Source organism: Ixodes scapularis, unplaced genomic scaffold (assembly GCF_016920785.2).
Source record: "Ixodes scapularis isolate PalLabHiFi unplaced genomic scaffold, ASM1692078v2 PGA_scaffold6__148_contigs__length_123643588, whole genome shotgun sequence".
Lineage (NCBI taxonomy): Eukaryota > Metazoa > Arthropoda > Arachnida > Ixodida > Ixodidae > Ixodes > Ixodes scapularis.
Window position 1 is genome coordinate 121,277,629 of NW_024609881.1, and position 21,428 is coordinate 121,299,056.

The following is a 21,428-nucleotide window of genomic DNA, read 5'->3' on the forward strand; positions in this document are numbered from 1 at the left end:
TGCTCGCCTGCCCACAATACGAATGTGCGGTGTTTAATTTCACTTTCGTACTGTTGTCATGGTTACTGGAATTGTTTACGACTTGACGACCGCTTCGTCACTTTGTGCGTTCGGTATTTTACGAACTTTGAGATTACGTTCGCCTCTCGTCCAATGAGAAAAGAGGAGAGAAAAAACTTGACAGACGGGACACAGCCAGACGACGAGACGGTCCTCCGAATAATCCTCAAAATGATAAGATAAAATACAAGCGGTGGCGTGACTTGACATCTGCGATCGCACATGCCCCAAAGGCAAAAAGCTATTCAAGGTCATCGTCCGTTCGAAGCGGTCGTCTGCTAGCGTGCCCGCCACATTTCTGGCCGTTAATTCGATCAGGGGACGGTGATACTCTAGTTCTAGTCCAGGTCGTGGCGATTGCTAGACTACTTGACGATGAATCCGCACGCGAAGTACCAGACACCGCTGTCGGCCCGTTATGCCAGCCCTGAAATGGCTTTTCTTTGGAGTGACCAGAAGAAATTTTCGACATGGAGGAAACTTTGGATCTACCTTGCTAAGGCTGAAAAGGTGGGGCTTCCTTTTGTCTCTTTGGATTCTTCTAATTCGTAAAAGCAAAGATTGCGCACTGAAACATAAAAGCGCGCATATACATATTAAAAAAAAAAAAAAAAAAAAATACATTTACGCGTTTTGCGTGACATCAAAATTACGAAGCATTTAAAAATCACCTGCGGCCTGCGCGAAATTAAAGTTGTACCTAAAAGTCACCTGCAGCTGGCGTAACTGATGTAAAAATATTGTAATTAAAAAAATTAATTGTGTTTCCATTGCGTACAGGATTTTTTTATTATTACTATTTGTTTCAGTTTGTTGATTGCCAGCATTGTCAACCTGTGGCTTTACTTACATTTGTGAGCCACTATCCTAACGAAAGATGCACAGATTGACCTGACGAACAAGAGTGCGTAAATTGAAATGAGACATATCAAAGCGAAGATGCAAAGGCGTCGCGCCATGCTGGTGGTCATTAGTACTCGTCCTCGGCGAGGAAAACAAATGATTTCTACAGAAGGTACGCGCTCAGTGTCAGGACTACAACAATGGCGGATGGTGCAACATCGATCCGTGTACATGCATTTAATCAAAGTTTTGCACTTTGACGATTTACATGCCCACAGCCTGTTGCAGGTTAAGATAAAAGCAAGACAAGCCCCTCCCGTAAAGATCTCTGCTGGCCACGGTTGGTGGTTTCCTCCTCTCTAGCATTCGCTCTGCTAAAGTGGAAAGAGTGGAGGGCCTCGTGGGAGGAGCGTAACCTGCATTTCTTAACCTGCTACAGACTATAGATTGTTACACGACATCCAGTGATACATATATTTGCTCAGTGCTCTTTGGCAAAGGCTAGATCTTAGGCATAATGCCTCCGTGCACCCAGAGCGTCGTCTCGACGTCCTGTCACGAGACACACTCGCATCTGCACGGCACGACCTTAGAGGCACGCACCCTCGGCTCTGTTCCGCACAGTCTCTGGGCATCCTAATCACGGACGACCAGATCCAGGAGATGGAGGCTCACGTGGACACCGTCGACTTTGCAGCGGCCGCCGAGGAGGAGCGTCACACGCGCCACGACGTGATGGCGCACGTGCACGTCTTCGCCAAGCAGTGCCCCAAGGCCGCCCCCATCATCCATTTGGGGGCCACCTCTTGCTACGTCGGAGACAACACGGTGCGTCGGGCCGTGCTTCCGTAACCGTGCGGTCATGCCAACAGTTGGCTCGCCTGATTTACCTGCATCAGCTTGCACCGGTGCAGAAAAGTGTAGGGCAGTGTGCTTTCGGTTGCATTTGGGATAATTAAGATAAGAGCACCTACTTCACAAAACAGAAAAAACAATTTCATTAATGAAACTGTTTTTTCTGTTGTGTCAAGTCAGTGCTCTTATTTTAATTATGACGTCTCCCGGCTTTTGGAGTATTGTTGCATTTTGAGATAGGATGCACTCGTAAATCGAGTACAGCGGCGTGCAGCCGGTGCAGGAGGTATCAGTAAATCGAACTCGGCAGGTTGTGCGAATGCTGGCTTGGCCTATATACAGCGTGTACCAAAAAAAATATAAAAATATTTAGTGTTTTTCTTTACGGGAAAAATAAACTATGCTTTACCAAACGCTTGTTCTTTACCCAAACGTAGTGTTAGCGGTTTAAACCAGATGCCAGAGTTTCAGAACCAACCATTATTCGATTCAAGAGTTATAAAACGATTTTCGGAAAACTTCATTTGGAAAATGGGGTTCGTTCTTAGTAGCAGACGCCATTCAGCTCCATGTATTCAAGGGCTCCATCAGCCGCCATCTTCCCGTCGAAAATTAAAAAAAAAAAACGCTTCTAACTTTTGCATTAGATAACGGTTAGTTCTGCAACTTTGGCATCTGGTTCCGATCGCTAACGCTACATTTGGGCGAAGAATGAGCGTTCTGCGATGCATGGTTTATTTTTGCCGTGAGAGAAACCCTGTAGATGTTCTTGGGGACACCCTCTACTTCATGTCACCATAACTTAGCAAATGCTACGGCCCCCTCGAGCCTGACGGAAGCGAAGCACGTGACAGGTGACAGTCTTTATTTACCGAAAGGGCAAGAGCGTGACCCAAACGGTTGGAGAAGCGGGGAAGGAGGAACTCCCCTCTTACCCTCTGTTGTATGTCCCAGGCATGTCCTTTGTCCCTCTTGATGCCTGTCACTCAAAATTCGTACAAAAGCCCCTTTCCTTCCTTTTCCGCCAGTGGCTTTGACGGTACTATGTGATACTAGTGAGGTAGAGTATAGGCATGGTGCCTCTTTCCAACATGCTGAATGACTCACTGGGTCTGTAGCCTTCACAGTTTGCAAAGTTATGGGGAGATTAAGTATAGCAACATCCTCATTCAACTTATATGGTCCCTTTACAACAATGTGACACTTACTGAAAAGCTCATGTCAAATATCCATTGTGCCAGTATAGGTAGTTATCGAGAGAATATATATTTTATGGGGCAAGTATGGTACAAGTGTCTAGTTGACCTTAGTACCTGAATAGACTCGCTGTTTTAATACCAGTATTAAGGAGGGTCTTAATTGATGACAGAAGTTCTAAATGACGATGACTGCTCCAACATCATTTGTTTTTGCAGGACCTGATTCTCCTGAAGGAAGCGATCACCATCCTTCTTCCTAAGGTAACAATTGAATCCTTTCTTTACTGCATACTAAAGCGATGCAATTGAACCTCGTGCAACAAAGATGGCATTAACTGTGCCACATGAAGTTGACATTGCGGCAGAAAATTTGAGGTAATTTTAGTTATTGCACTGGAATTTGGACAGACCATTCTTGAACTATATTTACCGGCATCCCTCCACAGAGTTTGTTCTTCAAACATCCGGAGCTCTTACACAGCGGCACATATGCAGTCGCTGAAGCTGGGAGATGGCACAAAGCGAGCTCCGACAGACTGAAACAAATCGGATACTTCACGGCTCAAATTCTAGCCATGGCGTAGAATAAGCGTATGTGCATGCAGAATGTTTTTTAGGTTTCCCTTCCCTCCCGAAACAGCAGCACCTGATGGTATAAGTACCATTCCGTCGGCATAACTGGGCTAGAAAGGGGAAGCAATCGGAAGTGGAGATGGGTGCATATACAGATATCTTTAGAAGATTCATATCTTCAGTAACAGTCTCTGTGCTCCTGTATGCTGTAGTCGTGTTTCTCCATATCGTCTGGTACAGCGCTCCTATCCTGTGTCTCGATGCAGTTGGCAAGGTGCATTCAGCGGCTGTCCAAGTTCGCGACAGAATATGCCAACCTTCCGACCCTGGGGTTCACCCACTTCCAGTGAGTTCCAACTTCCATTTTGCAGTGTCAGAAGCCCACTCTGAAAGATGTCTTGTAGACCTGTTTCGCTTGTTTCCTGGATGTCTTGGATAGACAGTCTGCATTTTGCACAGGTGTCTTGGGAACACAATCCCCTTGTGTTACAAGTATATTGTAGACATGGTCTGCATGTTTCCTAGGTGCCTTGTAGACATGGTCCCCACTTCCTCTGGATGTCTTGCAGATGCAGTTGCCATTTTGCCTGGGGCTCTTGGAGAGACAGTCCCCTTGTGTTACAGATTGCCTTGTAGACATGGCGAGCGTGTCCTTTAGAATTCTTGTAGACACGGCCCCATGTCTACAAGACGTGGTTCCTGATGTCCCCTGGATGTCTCATGGACATAACTCCCATGTCTCCTGGACGTCTTGTAGATTGTGGTTCTCCTTGGGGCCACTGCCTTTGGGGGTACCACGTTCGCGGCGAGACGCTCTACCGCGAAGCGGGTTCGTACTCGCGTGGCATGCTGCTCGTTGAGCGCAAACAGACACCAGTCACGTTGGTAACGGTGATAAACTGTTTATTTACAATGAAACAAAATAACAACAAAACAGCGGCTATAAACTGGTGAACGCCGTCGGTGTGGAGATCGCCCACGGCCGAACGGTCGTTCACAAAGGTACAAAGGACGGGATAAACGCTCACCGGTGCGCCGGAAGGGTCCCCGTTGTCGCCGCCGCCGAATCCCAGGAAGAAGAGGAGAAGCGAGACTCCTGTCCGCTGGTTTTAAGATAACGGCGGGGGCGAAGTGGCCAATCAAGGAGCGACACGTCGATCTCCTTTGTGCGGGGGTTCGTCACGGAAATCGCCCCAAGGGGGAGAGGAGGAAGCCACTCACAGTGGTAAGCGGCGCCACCTCTCGCTACGTCGGCGCGGCCGCCACGGCGTGCCAAAACGCTGACGCGACAGAATGTTGAGGGATCACAATCCCCACACTCCCCCCTCCTTAGCCAATAGTCACCCGCAAACGGGTGGACCAACACAAACACACAAGACTAAAATAATAAAAAAAAAAGAAAAAAGGCCGCTGCAACTACACGGGAAACAACAGCCCGGCTCATAGGTTCATGGTCCAAAAGTTCGTACAGCGGTCCCTCACCAGCGGTACAGCTCCCCCAGCTGCAGTCGGTCGGCTGCGTCATTCCTTGACGGTCGCGCACGTGGCGGGTCACCTCCTGAGCGCCCAGGCCGGGGTAGGGCGTCGAGCCCAAAGTGACGAATGTCCCACGGCAGCATTCCGAACGCCCAGGCGTCGGACTTGAAGGAGAATACCTGGAGTTGCACGCACTCCGGAGCCATCCACCGCACTGGGAGGGCGCCCTTGGGCTTCTGGTGGTACACGTCCGTCTCGGGGTTCCAGTGCTCCTGGAGAGTGCGAAGTCGGCGACCTTGTAGCAGCCGTGTTCATCGACGAGCACGTTGCGGGCGGCCAGGTCCCGGTAGATTGTCCCTCGACTGCCGAGGTAGTTCGCCCAGCCCTGCTGGGCGAACTGCGCCAGGTCCCTGGGGCCCTTGGGACTTGTCACGGGACGAATGGGAACAGCTGGTCCCTGGTCGGCGAGCTTTCCGACCGCGGCGCGGGTCCCGAAGATGATGAGCCGGCAGTCCCTGACCGGATGACGATCCGGACGGCCCACGAAAACGACGGGTTGCTGGTTTGGTCCGCGGCCGGCTGGGGTAGCGGGGCCGCCTGACGAGTCACGCGCAGCTCTGGTCCCTGGACGCCGCTGAACTGCCGTAGCCAGGAGACAGCAGCTCCCGAACGACGCGAAGCAAAGGCTGGAGGTCCTCTTCGTAGGTGCGGAACGCACTGCGCTAGAATGACCACTTGGTCTCCGACCGCTTGTGACGACGCTCGCACCGCGCTCTTGCGTTGACATGTGGCCCACGTGAGCGTAGGTGGCAATAACTGACCAGTGGCAGTTACGCGTACCCTTTCCCTCGGAAGCCGTGTTTGGGGGGATTCCCCTACGGGTTCATCCGGGAGCGAACGCTGAGGTGACGTATCTAGGTCACTGCTTGCCAGTAAACAATGGTGTCTGGCGCGTTCGCGAAGGCAGCAGGTGTATTGTGCTTTGCACTTCCCTTAATGTGACATTTCGCCACTTAATGGGGCTGCCTCTACGAAAACTTCGGATAATAGTTCCTCCGTCTACGCAGATTGTAGCGAGACGCCTGTTGTTCATCGTCGGCGTTATCTCGCGCTGCGGGTGCATGTTTTTGCGGGGGCTGAGTTTGCTCGTTGGCCCCGTTTTCCCTCTCATGGTAGGGTTTCAGATCGCACACATGTACCGGCCCACCGACTTTTCTTGATTGCAAGTTTGTCAGCTTGTACACGAGTGGGGAGAGAAGTTCCTGCACTCGGTACGGGCCACACCACTTCGGAGCCAAAGCTGCCGAGAAGCCTTTGCTGGCATCGCTCAGAGCATGGTTGCGTCTGAGGACGAGATCGCCCACTTTGTAGCGGAGGTCTCGATGCGAGCGGTCGTACTGGGCTTTTTGTTTCGCTCGCGCTACCCCGAGATTGCCACGCGCCTCTGAGAAGGCTTCCATCATCCGAGTTTGTAGCTGCCGCGCGTGGTCCGTTTGCGTCGGCTGCGCGTTGTCCACCCCGGCTCTCGCCCCTAGGACACGGTCCATGGGGTTCGGAAGCTCTCTCCCGAATGTGAGGAAAGCGGGGGTGAAGCCCGTCGAACGGTTGAGAGTGGTCCGAAGTGCGAACCCGATCTCGGGGATAGATGTGTCCCAGTCACGGTGCCTTTCCGCGAAGGCGGCCAGCATTGGTTTGATGTTTCTGTTGCATCGCTCCGTGATGTTCGACTGCGGGTGGTACGGCGTGGTTGTTCTGTGCTTTATGCCAAGGGCCTTGCACGCGTCCACGAATACCTTCCCGACGAAGTAGCTCGCTCGATCAGTCAAAAGAGCTTCGGGGAACCCAAAACGGGTGAAAACCTCCATGAGCTTCTCCGTGATCGCTCGGGCTGTCAGCTTACGGAGTGGAAAAAGTTCCGTCCATTTGCTGAAGTGGTCAGTTACAACCAGCAAATACTGGTGTCCTTTAGGGCTCCTCGGTAGGGGGCCGACCACGTCGCAGGCTGCCAGAGACCATGATTGCTGGCTCGGAATCGGTTGCATTAGGCCCGGGGGTTTGCCGCCTCTTGGTTTGAAGCTTTGGCAAGAGTGGCAGGTGCGGGCATAACGGAAAACGTCCCGTTTCATGCCCGGCCAGGTGGCGATGCGACATAACTTTGAGTAAGTCTTGGAGCCGCTCGCGTGTCCGGCCAAGTGCGAGTCGTGATAGTATCGCAAAACTGCGTTTCTCAGACTGCGGGGTACCACTACCTTGAACGCCTCGTCGGAGTCGTTCTCGGAGGGTATGTACCTCAGCAAGAGCCCGTCATTGCTCAGCAGATATGAATCCTCCGTGCCCGCACCAATACCAGATACGTCCCGGCACTCGGCGCCTACTACAATACCAGTAGTGTTGCGCCCGGCGGTCGCACCGCCCGCCTCCACGGCGTCCGACTCTTCTGCGAGTCCTTCGATCACCTTTCGACAAAACGGATCATTCTGCTGAGCTTTCAGAAGCTCTTCTTTGCTGAACACGATTCCCACTGCGCTCACTGCGTCTAGGTGGTTGATCGTCTCGTCCGGGGTGGTCAGATCAGCTGCCTCCCTTTGGGACTGAGTCACGGCTTCGCCTGGCACTGTGAGTGTCGTTGGCTCGGCCTGGGTCTTTGCGGAAATCTGTGTGCAGTCTACGGGGGCTCGTGACAATGCGTCCGCCACCACGTTTGTGCTGCCTTTCCGGTACCGCACGACGTAGTCGTATTTTTGCAGCATCAAAGCCCATCTTGCCAAGCGACCAGCGGGTTCGCGAAGTCGGGAGAGCCATATTAGGCTTTGGTGATCTGTTTCGATCACGAAAGTGGTCCCGTCGACATAAATGTCGAAACGCCGGAGTGCAAAGACGATGGCCAAGCACTCTTGTTCGCATGTGCTGTAGTTCCTTTCAGCTGGCGTCAACGAGCGGCTGGCGAAGGCCACCGGTCGGAGTACACCTTCGTGCTGTTGGAGCAGGACCGCGCCCAAGCCAAGATTGCTGGCATCTGTTTGGATCAGAAAGGGCTTGTTCAAGTCGGGTAGCTTGAGTTCAGCTGTGTCCGCGAGCGCTCGGGAGGTGCGGCGGAAGGCCGCTTCCTGCTCGGGACCCCAGCTCCAACTCACGGACTTTCGCAATAGGCGTGTCAGGGGTGCTTGAAGCGTCGCGCAGTTTGGGATGAATTGGCGATAGAAGTTCACCATTCCCAGGTAGCGACGGAGGGAGCTCACGTCGGTCGGCGCAGGAAACTCCAGGATTGCCTGTAGTTTGTCGGGATGTGGCGCAAGGCGCCCGCGATCAAGTTCGAACCCGAGCAAGGCGATGCGGGTTTCGGCTATTTGAGCCTTTTCGGGGTTCAGGGTCATTCCCGCGGCTTTTAGCCGGTCGAGTACGTCCTCGAGATGACGTAGGTGATCTTCGAAGGTGTTGGAGTAGACGACAATGTCGTCGAGATAGGCCATTGCGTGTTTCCATTTGGCTTCTCCCAGTACTCGGTCGATCAATCGCTGGAACGTCATAGGCGCTCCGCACAGACCGAAGGGCATTCGTGTGAATTCGAAAAGCCCGCGGTGACAACAGAAGGCTGTTTTTGCCTCGTCACCTGGCTCCATCCGAACCTGGAGGTAGCCTCGGCTAGCGTCCAGGGTGGTGAAGTACCGCGCACTGCCCAAGTTGGACAGAATCGAGTCGATGCTCGGTAGCGGGTAGGCGTCCTTTCGTGTGACGTCGTTCAGACGGCGGTAGTCCACGCAAAGACGTGAGCTGCCGTCTTTCTTCGGGACCAGCACCACGGGGAATGCCCAGGGGCTGTTAGATCGCCGGACAACTCCGGTGTCGATCATTTCGTCCAGGGCACGGTCGATGGCTTTTCGTTTAGCCAAGCTTACGGGTCGCGCGTTCTGCCTTCTTGGCAGTTCGTCGCCCGTGTCAATGCGATGTCGCACTTCGTTTGTGCAGCCCGGTCGGTCCGTGAACATTGCGTCATAGCGGCGCAACAACGACGACAGTCGGGCTTTTTCTCGCCCTGACACGCTGCATGATTGCGTGAGCAGTGGGTGCGTCATTTCCCCAATGGGGGCGGCGCTCGCTGCCATCGGCGCTGGACTCGGTGTCTTGGGGTGAATGACCCGGTTTAGGGAGTCCCTCGCTTCCTCTCGACGGCTCGTCGCGTGCGCCAATGGTGGCGTTGGCGGTACGGCCGGGGGTTCGCAGAAGGGTTTCAGGGGTGCAAACGTGCCCTCCCGATAGCCTGCGCTGCTGACGTCGATTACAATGCCTGTTTTGGCAAGGAAGTCTCTGCCCAAAATAATGGGCACCGATAGGCCAGGGAGATGAACGAAGCGTTGTCGTCTTACTCGATTCTCCCATCTCGCGACCAGCCGCGCGGTACCAGCCGAAAGGGCGGTTCCGCAGGCTAGGCGAAAGGCAGTGTTGCATTCTCGGAGTCGGACAGAATTCTGTCGGAGGTGAGTCAACACTTCGTCGCCGAACATCGAAGCGCTTGCTCCGGTGTCGAGGAGTGCCTTGAATGGCTTGCCGGCGATCGTCACAGAAATGAACGGGGCCGGCGTACCGGTCGGGAAGCCTATTCTGTAGGCAGTCGGTAAAAGAGTAGCCATGGGACCCTCTGATTCTTTGTTAGCCACCGGTCCGTCCGTCCAAGGGCCGTTTACCGGTGGCTTTGCTCGTTTCCCGCACGGTGCGATTCCGTGTTCGGCCGCTCCGGGCACTGGCGAGCGAGATGACCGGGGCGATTGCACCGAAAACATCTTCTGTCGTCGCCTCGCTGGGGGTTCCGCCGTGCTTTTTGGTTTTCGCTGGCTCTGTCGTAGCGTGCATCGGCTCGCTGAGATTGAGGGATCCTCGTTTCCTCCTGCCTCGCTGCCTCGTTGGGGCGCGAGTCGGTGGTTCTGAACTGCGGCGTCGGCCGGCTTGTTCGTCTACCGTAGGAGTACGGGTCGAGCGCACGATCTGAGATTGCGTACGTGTCTCGGCCCCGATCTTCCGCATAGTTTGCGGAATCGTAGCGCCTCGGTGCTCGGGATGGCGTGTCCCCGCTCCACGCGCAGCGCGGTTCGAGGGCCGCTGACGCTGGAGGCGGAGGCCGGTACGCACGGGCAGCGAGAATGTCACCCTGAAGGCGCCGGGCCTCGGAGGCGAGCTCGTTCAGGTCGCGGAAACGGCTGCCTCGAAGATACGCAGCGAAAGTCGGATGGCTTTGGCGTATGACGCGTTCCACTCGCTCTGCATTGGGAGCTGAGGGTTCTGCGAGCTCGAAGAGCTCTTGCATGGCTCGTACGAACTCCAGCAGGGACTCGTCCGGATGCTGGGTTCGCTGTTCGAGCTCCCGCCGCATCCTTCTCTCGTAGTCGGCGGGAAGGAATTCGCGGCGGAACGCCTCTCGGAACTGATCGAGCGTTCCGGGTTGGTCACCGACAAGTCGGAACCAGCGGGCGGCTTCGTCGACGAGCGCGATTGGCAGAATGCGCTCAAGTATTTCGCTATCGGACATTCCCATCGCGCGTTGGTACTTCCGTAAATCGTCAAGGAAGTCCGTAGCGCTCGCTTTGTCTGCGTAACCCCGATAAGTCGGGACGGGAATTCGGACCGGAGGTCGTTGGGCCTGTGGTGCGAGTGTTGTCGTTCGCAACGCACCTGTCAGACTCTCAATCACACGTGCCGCGTTTTCGAGCAAGGTGTGATGAGGCGCCGCAGCGGTTTCTCCGTGGGGAGACCGGTAGGCCTCGCTTTGTGCCGGCGGCGGAACACGTGCGTTCGGGGAAGATCCGGGAGCGATGGCGCCCGTCCCCAATGGCGTCGGAACCACGCTCGGCTCCAGGAGTGCGTCGTAGGGCGCTTCACGTTGGAGGGTTGGCATTTCGGCTTCCCGTTGAAATGGGGGCCGCGCGAATGCGTCGGCCGCGGTCGCCAGCGTGAGCAAATCCGAGAAGTCGGTCTGCATTGTCACGGTAAGCGCTGGTTGCGCGAGGACTCGTCACTCGGCGGCAGTCGCCACACAGACGTACCAGGGTTCTGGTCGTCAGCCCTTTTGTTGGGCGCCAAATTGTGGTTCTCCTTGGGGCCACTGCCTTTGGGGGTACCACGTTCGCGGCGAGACGCTCTACCGCGAAGCGGGTTCGTACTCGCGTGGCATGCTGCTCGTTGAGCGCAAACAGACACCAGTCACGTTGGTAACGGTGATAAACTGTTTATTTACAATGAAACAAAATAACAACAAAACAGCGGCTATAAACTGGTGAACGCCGTCGGTGTGGAGATCGCCCACGGCCGAACGGTCGTTCACAAAGGTACAAAGGACGGGATAAACGCTCACCGGTGCGCCGGAAGGGTCCCCGTTGTCGCCGCCGCCGAATCCCAGGAAGAAGAGGAGAAGCGAGACTCCTGTCCGCTGGTTTTAAGATAACGGCGGGGGCGAAGTGGCCAATCAAGGAGCGACACGTCGATCTCCTTTGTGCGGGGGTTCGTCACGGAAATCGCCCCAAGGGGGAGAGGAGGAAGCCACTCACAGTGGTAAGCGGCGCCACCTCTCGCTACGTCGGCGCGGCCGCCACGGCGTGCCAAAACGCTGACGCGACAGAATGTTGAGGGATCACAATCCCCACAAGATATGGCATCCATGTTTCCTGGATGTATTCTGTGGCACAGCCCAGATGTTGCACAGATGTCTTGCAGGCATCGTCCCCACGTCCCCTGAATTTCTTGAATGACACACTTCCCTTGTGTTACAGAGGCCTTGCAGACATTGTCAGCATGTCCTTTAGATTTCTTGTGGACATGGTCCCAAGTACTACAAGACGTGGTCCCCAATGTCCTCTGGATGTCTCGTAATGGTCCCCATGTCTCCTGGATGTCTTGTAGATATGGTTTTTATGTTCCCTGGATGTCTCGTAGACATGGTCCACACATTGCTCAGATGTCTCGCAGCCATGGTCCCCATGTCTCCTGAATTTGTTGGACATACTCCCCTCGTCACTGCAGGTGTCTCATTGACATGGTGCCCACATCGCGCAGGTGTCTCGTAGACTTGGGTGGCCATGTGTCTAGAGGTGATAGAGGGAACTGCCTCTCTAACTGCCTTGTGATACTGACTGTGTGACACAGGCCTGCACAGCTGACGACTGTCGGGAAGCGTGCCTGCTTGTGGGTTCAGGACCTCCTGATGGACCTGGAAAACCTGGAGCGGGCACGGGACAACCTGCGCTTCCGGGGCGTCAAAGGCACCACGGGCACGCAGGCCAGCTTCCTGCAGCTCTTTGAGGGAGACCATGCCAAGGTGCAGAGGCTGGACCAACTTGTTACCAAGATGGCCGGATTCAACAGGTCAGAGGGCCGGCAGGTGACCACGGGCCAGCCGGAGTATGGTGCCTGGAACACGTCTCTGGCTGCCTTGTTTACCGTGCCCCAAAGAGTGGTCCTTCAGTTTCCACCCGATGGCGTCATTGAAGTGTTATGCTGTCGCATACTGTCGCATGATGAAGTGTTACGCTGTCGCATGATGTCCCAGACTTGATGTCTGGGACATCTCGTAGTGGCAAGACTTGGCCGACATGGATATTGTAGTGGAACGTGTCAATCGTAGGTGATGTCCTATGATGGGTCGTACGCATAGGCAAGCAATGCGATCGCAGTATCTTCAGAGCAAACTTGTGCTTTAGGGCTGCAGTGCTAAGGGTCCTGAGGACAACTGCCGTACGTGCCAGTTTTGATTTGAATGGCTGCTGTTTCATCGGCATGTTCTGGTACGGTCACTGTACTGCGTGACGCATGTGGAAGGAGCCAGCTAACACCCACAAGTTGTGCGCGGTGGTATTGAAGGTAGAGGTGCGCTGGTGCAGCTCTGAAAAACACACTCCCTAAAGTGACTAGCATGTTCCCACACGCAGCAGAGAATATCTGGGACTGAGTTAGCACTTGTTCCGTAACAAGGTTGCTGCTTCTCTAGGGCCCTTCATTTCTGGGTTTTATATTTTTCAAAGATTGGGGGTAAAAATCGGGCAGCATGTTCCAAGCTCGCTGGTTTGTCTAGAAATTATTACGAAATTTGTTCTTTTTCAAAATGAAGTACAATTTGCAATAAAAACATTGATTGGCTTTAGGACGTGTAATATTTTATTTATGCACACGAGCCAACAATGTTCAAAAGCCAGGATTAAAATGTATAGTAGTCGTGTGCAAATAGTGGATTTTGATTTTGAAGCGAATTCAAAGTGAATAGTGGTTGGTGGCCGAATTTTTTCTAATTCAAATGTCGAATAAGGTCTTTCAATGCTGCTGCACCAAGCCTTCAATTACTGTTGCACCATGCTCACAACGAAAACCCAGCTGAACTCGTGAAGGTTGTTCGCAAGCTTCCACTTGTCCATTTATAAGCTAATTTTTTATCTAACTGCCCCACTTTGAAAGTGTGCTTTTCTCCCAAGCATGCAATCGCGATATTCATACTTTTCCAAGCGTTGATCGCGGCGGGTTACCCCGTTGAGTGCGCTTCCTGCTGAGCACCGGTACACTGCAGAGAAGCAACACCCGCGGAGCTCGTTTTCGCGGCTGTTGCTTCTCTGCATTGCACCCGTGCTCGACAAGAAGTGCACTCAACGAGGCTAACCCTCGATCAACACTTGGAAAAATATAAATATCGCAGTTAATCTCGAAGCAAATGTCGAATAGTGTATTATTCGAAACTACTATTCGAAATTTCGAATGTTTGCACAGCACAAAAATGTAGTACAGGAGCTCACTTGGTCGTTTAAATTTTTCATAAATAATTCTTGACCAAGCTTCCTTCGCGAAAATAACTTCTTTTCAGAAAGCATCATTCGAATAGCTTTCGCTTTGCTGCTTGCTTGCTCAGTTTTCAAGAGGTTTTGCGAATGAGCTCCTTTTTCTTACGACAACGTGCGTGAAAACGTGAAATCCACTTTCCAAATTAGGGGAGAAATCGAGTTTAACCCCATTTTCAAAAACCATCTTCGAGGTGTAAATATCGAGAAATATAGGGTTTTACGCGAAAACGAAGGACCCTATGCATATACAAATTTTCGTAATCGTACGACTTTTTGGGTGCCAATAAAATGTTTAGTCTCTCTCTCTTTAGTTCTGAAAACAGACTGAGTTTGTGCTGCACAAATGCCCTTACTGCAAATCTAAATTGGGAAATAAAGATGGCGGCAGCGCGCAAATTCGGCTTTTGCCCGTGGAGCTGAAGGGTCGTGCAAGCGCCGTCTCCTCTCTTTCTTCCCCAGGTCCTTTGTGATCTGTGGCCAAACCTACACTCGCAAGGTGGACATTGACTGTCTCTCGGCTGTGGCCAGCCTTGGAGCGTCCGTGCACAAGGTACGGCTTCCCACACTTTTCTACTGACGTCTGCCATGGGAGGACGATTTGAAAGTCTTGGCTTGCCCTCCTGAAAAACGTCCCGTCTAGCTCCCCTTTTTCCTCGCGGTGTCTACCAACCTGGAAAACCTGGAATTGTTGGGGAATTTCAAAGAATCTGAAAAAGTCGGGGAATTGTTGGGGAAAATGGTCGACGTGGACAACACACTGACTTGCAACGAAGCGGGGGGGCGTGGCGTGCGGTGACGTGGATGGCCGTCATTCACAGCGAGTAACAGTTGTCCGACCGCATCGCTCGACGGTGTAATCCACCACCCGATTCATTGAATTAAACAGGAACGGCCCAAACAGCTGCCACGTCCCCACCCTCCGCATTTTCTTCTTTCGTAATGGTCGGGGAATTTGATCGAAATCTTTGGGGGTAAAACCCGGGAAAGTGGGGAATTTGAGAGGCGATTGGGCAGACATCCATCTCTGCCCTGGCAGATCTGCACTGACCTGCGGCTGCTGGCCCACATGAAGGAAGTGGAGGAGCCCTTTGAACGCACCCAGATTGGCTCCTCGGCCATGCCGTACAAGCGCAACCCCATGCGCTCGGAGCGCTGCTGCTCCCTGGCGCGCCACCTCATGGCCCTGGTGGCAGATCCCTTGGCCACCCACGCCACCCAGTGGATGGAGCGCACCCTCGACGACAGTGCCAACAGGTGCGGGCGGTTTTTCTGTGGCAACAGTGTGCGGCTTGCACCGGCACCACATCGGTGGCCGTTCTGGCGGTTTTGCAGCCAATCGCATACCTTCTGCACCGTTGGTCTTGCACCGCCGAATTTATTCTCTGCGGCAAGACCATAGATGTCACGTGTTGAAAAGTTCTTGAAATCAAGTGCCAAGTACCAGCACATGTTTCTCGAGTAGATTAAGCGCAGCGATGTACAGAGTGCGACGCAGTTAGCATGAACGAACGATTGCCGGTCTTTGCTGCTTTTCTGTCGCAGTTGAGGCAGCGTCATTAAAGCTACTGGTCTGGTAAAAGATGCTCATTTGGAGCACCACCCTCAACGATGCGATGCCTGCCAATGCACCTTTAAAGTAAAATTACAAAAAGTGCCGACGTCGCGTTTTCGCTAACAGTGTCGCACTGCGTACGCGGGTGCATTGAGTACTGCAGCATATGTTGAGCATGAAGTAAGTAAGCATCCAAGTATTTTGAGCCTAACACATTAAATAGTGCACCATATAGTTTATCTGCAAAATACTCAAAATCGTGCACAATTCGTACCAAGCTTACATACTAGCTTAAGCAAGAAGGACATTGAGTACCTTTCCCACAAAGCCTTCCATTCTTTCCATTCTAGCAAAGCAGGAGCTGGAGAGGAGGATACCACCAATTGTGCCAAGCAGAGAGCTTTATGGGAGGGGCTTGCCCCACTATTCTAAACCTGCAACAAACTTTACCCCTATCAAATACTAGTACTAGTAGATAGTGGCATCACTAGGGTCAGCAGCACCCTGGGCAGGCCTCCCCCTACCCCCTTGTGACACCACTGCTAGTAGAATGCACTTCAAGGTGTATCCAAACGGCAGTCGAATTCGGGCACAACCATTAAGAGCACGCACCCGTGCGGTCTCCCTGGTCAACTCTCGACCAACTTTTTGGACCATCTGCGGTGCAGGCGCATCAGCCTGGCGGAGGCGTTCCTGGGCGCAGACGCGGTGCTCAACACCCTGCAGAATATCTCCGAGGGCCTGGTGGTCTACCCCGAGGTGATCGAGGCGCACATCCGCCAGGAACTGCCCTTCATGGCCACCGAGAACGTCATCATGGAGATGGTCAAGGCCGGAGGGAACCGACAGGTGGGTGCATGGGGCCTTCTCAATGTCCGCGAGGAGGCGCTCCGACCCCAGGGGGGTAAAGGCAGAAGCGGAATGCAGCAGATTGTAAACGCTGACATCGGTTATTCCGAGAGAAAGAACGAGAACGACGGAAGGCTGGAGAAAGGAAGCAGACAATAGCTCGGGTTCGTTTTGCCGCCATGAGTTGAGGTCGTTCCGAGTGCTCAAGAAGTCGTTAATTTGTATACAATGCGCTAAGCCGGTGTTTTTGATCCAAATAAGGCGAGAAAAACGTTAGATACAGGCCTCGCAAGTGATCTTTTTCTCCTCTGTGCATATCAAAGCGTCGAAGGCAATATGGTCCCATTGGGACCACCGATAACTGCGTCTATGCTTCGCCGTTCCGAAGAGGCCGAAATGCACGGAACATTTCTCTCTAGAATGTTACATTAACTCTATGTCCGACATCCCTCCCAAGAAGATATCATCATCATCATCATCATCATATACGGCGTGTTCCTGAGCGCTGTTCGAGTGTAAAAAGTTCACATAAACAAATCAGTAAACCGAGTGTAATGAAACTTGTCGCAAAAATGGCTTTAGGTAGTGGATTGATCGTACTCAAATTTCGTGAGTGTGGATTTCAGGGAACACAATTTATTCATAAAAAATCCAGTTTCTCTCCATGCACAGGGAGGAAAATGAAAAAAATTAACCGCCGGGTCGATGGCACCACTTGTTCGGATCTGGCTGGATCTGCTTTCAGGTAAAGAAGCTTTCACGTTTTTGCTCACGTTGTGCCATCTGTGAGCAAGACCATTAACCAGATGGTATATACCGTTTTCCTCTTGCACATAGGAGGAAAGTGGATATTTTTTTATTCAATATTTTTCCCTAAAAGTTACACTCGGGAAATTTCAGTATGATAAACGCACAGTTGTCTAAAGACAACGGTGTGAAATGTTTCATTGCACTCAGTTTATTGGTTTGTTTATACAATATATTTTTTACACTCAGAAACATCCTGTGCACACAAAGCTGCGTTATAATATACCACGCCCAGAAAACGCAAACAAGATGTGGAAACGCGAATCTGCTGCGTCGGCCACTTTCAGTATTCTTTTCCGTGACACAGGAGTTTGTAGCGAATTCCCGCGTGTCTATCGCATCGTGAAACGCGAATTTGCCGTGTCCGCAATCTCCGATACCAGTTCCCGCGTCACGTGGTTTGTAGCGGGTGCCCCGCCGCTTATCATTGATTTTTGATAAAGTTTTGCTGCGGCATCCCCAAAGATAGCCCACCTCATGTTTTTCACCATTTCTCAACTCATTTTGGGTGGGCGTCCTTATGGGATTTTACGGTAGACGGGACACAGCGTAACTTCCAACGGTCTACTTTTCTGTTCTCGTCCACCATTTTCTTGGCATAGTGCTTCGTAAGAAATAACTAAAGCTTCGTGTAGAAACTCCGAGACAGACTCGCTGGTCAAATTTTAATTTACGAAAATTGGAGATATAGCAAAAATAAAATCCGAAAGCCTCCGAATGTTCGGAATAAAATAAACTTAAAAATACTCCCTCCGAATTTCATGAAAAATTAACTGGGAAAACGCGGAATCCCACGAACAACCAACTAGCCATCTTAATACAACTGGGTTTCTAAGAGCCCTCATCTGGAGTATGCCCCCATGTGAAGTGTGCTTCCAGTTAACTCAAAGATGCAAATCGTCCAGTCATGCGTAACCGTGCACCGAAGACTCTCTTGTACATGAATTATTGTTTACGTCCATAGGCTCGTGCTGTCGGTCGAGAGAGAAATGGCTGTTCCTCGAGTTTAGGTTTCAGAACCCCTGGTCTAGCTTAGAGAAGGCCAAGTATAGACCAACACACCGTTTGCAGACGAGTGTTTGCCCAAGGCACGTGTGGACATCACACGTACGCAAAACTACAAAGTGTTTTTGAGCGCTATTTGGGTGTAGAATAAGTTTGTATACATAAACCAATGAACCGAGTGCAATGAAACTTTTCACAAAGGTGTGTTTAGGTTGTGCATTTATGATACCCAAATTTGACAAATGTAGGTTTCAGAAAAACATTTTAAGCCTAGAAAAAACATTTTTCCTTACGCACAGGAAGGAAAACGGCAAAAACCCGTCTCGTTGACACTGCTACTTACAGATGGCACCACTTAAGCAAAGACGTGAAAGTTCTTTTCAGATGAATTCCTGAAAGCAGATCTGTCAGGTTCAAGCGTGTCTGTGGTACCCTACCTGCGAGTAGCAGCAGTTGCATGAAAAAGAGAATCACGTTTTTTCAGGCCTAAATTTTTTTTCCTATAACCTAAACTTTTAAGATTTGAGTATGATAAATCCACCACCTAAAGACATCTTTTTGTGAAAAGTTTCATTGTACTCCATTCATTGGCTTATTTGTAAGAAAAACTTTTTACGCCTAGATAGAGCTCGAGAACACGTAAGTTTGCGTGAGGTGAGGCGTCCGGTGTGCATGCGCCGCGTCGACAGCGGCGCCATCGCACTGGCACGACGTCGGAGAGTGGAGTTGATGCTTAAATTGACACTGCCTCGGGGCTTTGTCATCGACGTAGGGCACGAGGGAGCCACAACCTCGCGTGTTCCTCCGCAGGACTGCCACGAAAAGGTCCGCGTGCTGTCCCACGAGGCGGCAGCCCAGGTGAAAGAGAAGGGGATGCCCAACGACCTGGTGGAGCGTATCCGCGCCGACTCCTACTTCGCCCCGATCCACGTCCGCCTGGACTCGCTCCTCGAGCCTTCTTCCTTCATCGGCAGGGCGCCCGAACAGGTGCGCCACTTTGTGCTCGGTGTCGCATGTTTCCCCGTGTCGCTAGTGACTAAAATGCTCATGTTGCCCATGTTTGCATCAGTGTACATATCGCCCGTGTCACATTGTGTCATGTTATTCTACATCACATTTATTACAAATAACGTGTTCTTTGTCACACATTATTTTGTGTCACATGTTGCATTGTGTCACAAGTGGCTAAAATACTCCGTTGCCTGTGTCACAAGTTGCTTCAACTCACGTGGTTCCATGTCGCATGCTGTTCCATGTCACACGTTGCCCCACGTTCCATGCTCAGTGTCGGGCAATATTCTACGCCACGTTTCGCATAACATGTTGTTCCCCATCGCGAGTTACTCCAACTCGCATGTTGCATGTTGTTTGCTATCTGCCACACGTTGCTTCGTGCCATGTGTTGCTTTGCATCACACGCTGCTTTGTGTCATGGGGAATTTCTTCGGTAGATTTGGAGCGATCCAAAAGCGTTCCATGCTTGCGCATTTACTGCGGTAAATGCGAGCACGCGCGAGACACCAGCCGAAAAGCGTTCCAAAACCACTCCAAATCCACCAGGAGAATTCCCCATCAGATATTGCCTCAGGTCCCATATTTCCTTTCCTTAAATGAACTTTTGGCATGTGAATTAGGTTGCACCTCTTTCGTTGAACAGGACCATGCTGCCTGACCTCTGTTATGCTTTCTGAATATAATTCTAGCGTTTAGTGGTACCACAATGAAGCCACCATGTTACCAGTGCCCAACGGTGCTTCACATCGACTGGCATAACATTAACAAGGCTTTGCAGTGCCATAGTGGTAGCAAGGTGCCCTTACAATGTCATGGATAAACACTATCGCAATGTCACAGTCTAACCATAGCAACAAAATAGCTCCGATGTCCTTTTAGGCTTTCAGCTGACCATCCTCTGGAATACAGCGCATCCGCCCATTCCCAGATATCTAAGATCTGAGAAAATATGCACAGTACATTTATACGTAAAATTGATGACCGAACAGTGCCCATCCCCCATTTTTTTGCGATTGTCTCTAAATTTTGAATGGACGCTTGCCCGATATCTTATGGTAGGTGTGTGCTCTTTTTTTGACACCAAGCTACCTGTTGTTGCTGCTGCTGCAATCTTTTGCTAACATACGAATATACCTGTTTGTCGTTTTGTACAGGTCAAGGAGTTTGTGGAGAATGAAGTGACTCCTGCGTTGGAGCCCTACAAGGCCAATCTGGCTGGAGAGTCCAAGATTCACCTTTGAGGGCCACCAAGGCACTCCACGCGCCACACAGCAAACCCCGCCCCCAGAGCGCAGATGCTATATTTTTCTAATACGCTCGCCACCACGAGCACTGCCACTCTTGGCGGGAAGATTTGTTACTACGTTATATATTTTGAAATAAAAGAAAACTATGAACGGTGTTGGGTGTGAAAGTCAAACCGTGGCCTCTTTACAATGCTAGACGAAAGCAGCAAAGCAGGTAAAACAAAATGGTGCGATTAAGATGAACTACTCTGATGCAATTTATAGGTAGAAGCAATACTTAAAAAGTTTGTGTATCGAAAACTATGGTGGCCTTAACTTGTATAAATCTTTTATACCTCTGTCAGACGGGCTCCTAAAATACCATTTAAGCCAAATGACACTCGGTACAAGTCGGTGCCACACAGCAACTCAAATGACATTTGAACTAAATGGCATTTATTTAGCCAAAGTGCCATACGAGTTGTCGTATTGCACCGACTACATCGCATTTAAACTGAATGTCATTTAGCGTAAACCACATTTTAGGTGGCTGTCTGACAAAGGTGTTAGCGTGATGACGGACTATTTCGTTTCGAGGCACTTGTTCCTTTTTTTCTCTGGGGCACTGTCCACCTGCACACCCTCAATTGCAAAATTTCTTTCATTTGACATATAGTTTGTTCAGTGGCACTTTGAAAATTTAAAAAAATATTAAGCCTGTTCTAATATACAACATTCTTGCATTATGGTACTTTGATATGCTTCTGCAACTACATACTACTATGCGTTCCCATAGAACTGCTATCAACTATACCACAGATGTCAGTGCCCACGGTTAGCAGGTGACATCAGTCATTCTCTGTCGTACTGCGATTACTATGACCGAATCTCAAGCATAGGTGTCAGCATTGTGTGGGACGGTGTGCCTCGCAAGCTTACATTTTAAAAAGATGGATAATTGTACATCTTTCAGAGCATTCACTTAACTTATTAATCAAACCACCCAGGTATTTTTAATTAAACATAAAATACTCCTTTTCACTATTGTGCAACTCGCAATGTATGGGATGCAAGCATGTTTCAGCTTCAACACATCTGCTTCAGTTCAGCAAACTGCAGTGGCCCCAATTGATCTATTAAATTTCTTGTCGGTTCGATG

The 21,428-nt window shown here is 51.2% G+C and overlaps 1 protein-coding gene across 1 annotated transcript; it reads left to right on the forward strand.

The window, feature by feature from the left end:
• The first annotated feature begins 46 nt into the window (after window positions 1-46).
• On the forward strand, window positions 47-20,444 carry LOC8023165 (adenylosuccinate lyase). The gene is made up of 10 exons (XM_002399313.4): window positions 47-570; window positions 1,528-1,731; window positions 3,174-3,218; window positions 3,797-3,876; window positions 12,138-12,356; window positions 14,276-14,366; window positions 14,853-15,070; window positions 16,037-16,217; window positions 18,840-19,016; window positions 20,198-20,444. Exons 1-10 carry the CDS (start codon window positions 436-438, stop codon window positions 20,282-20,284), a joined length of 1,437 nt encoding a protein of 478 aa, XP_002399354.2. The 5' UTR covers window positions 47-435; the 3' UTR covers window positions 20,285-20,444.
• The last annotated feature ends 984 nt before the right edge of the window (window positions 20,445-21,428 follow it).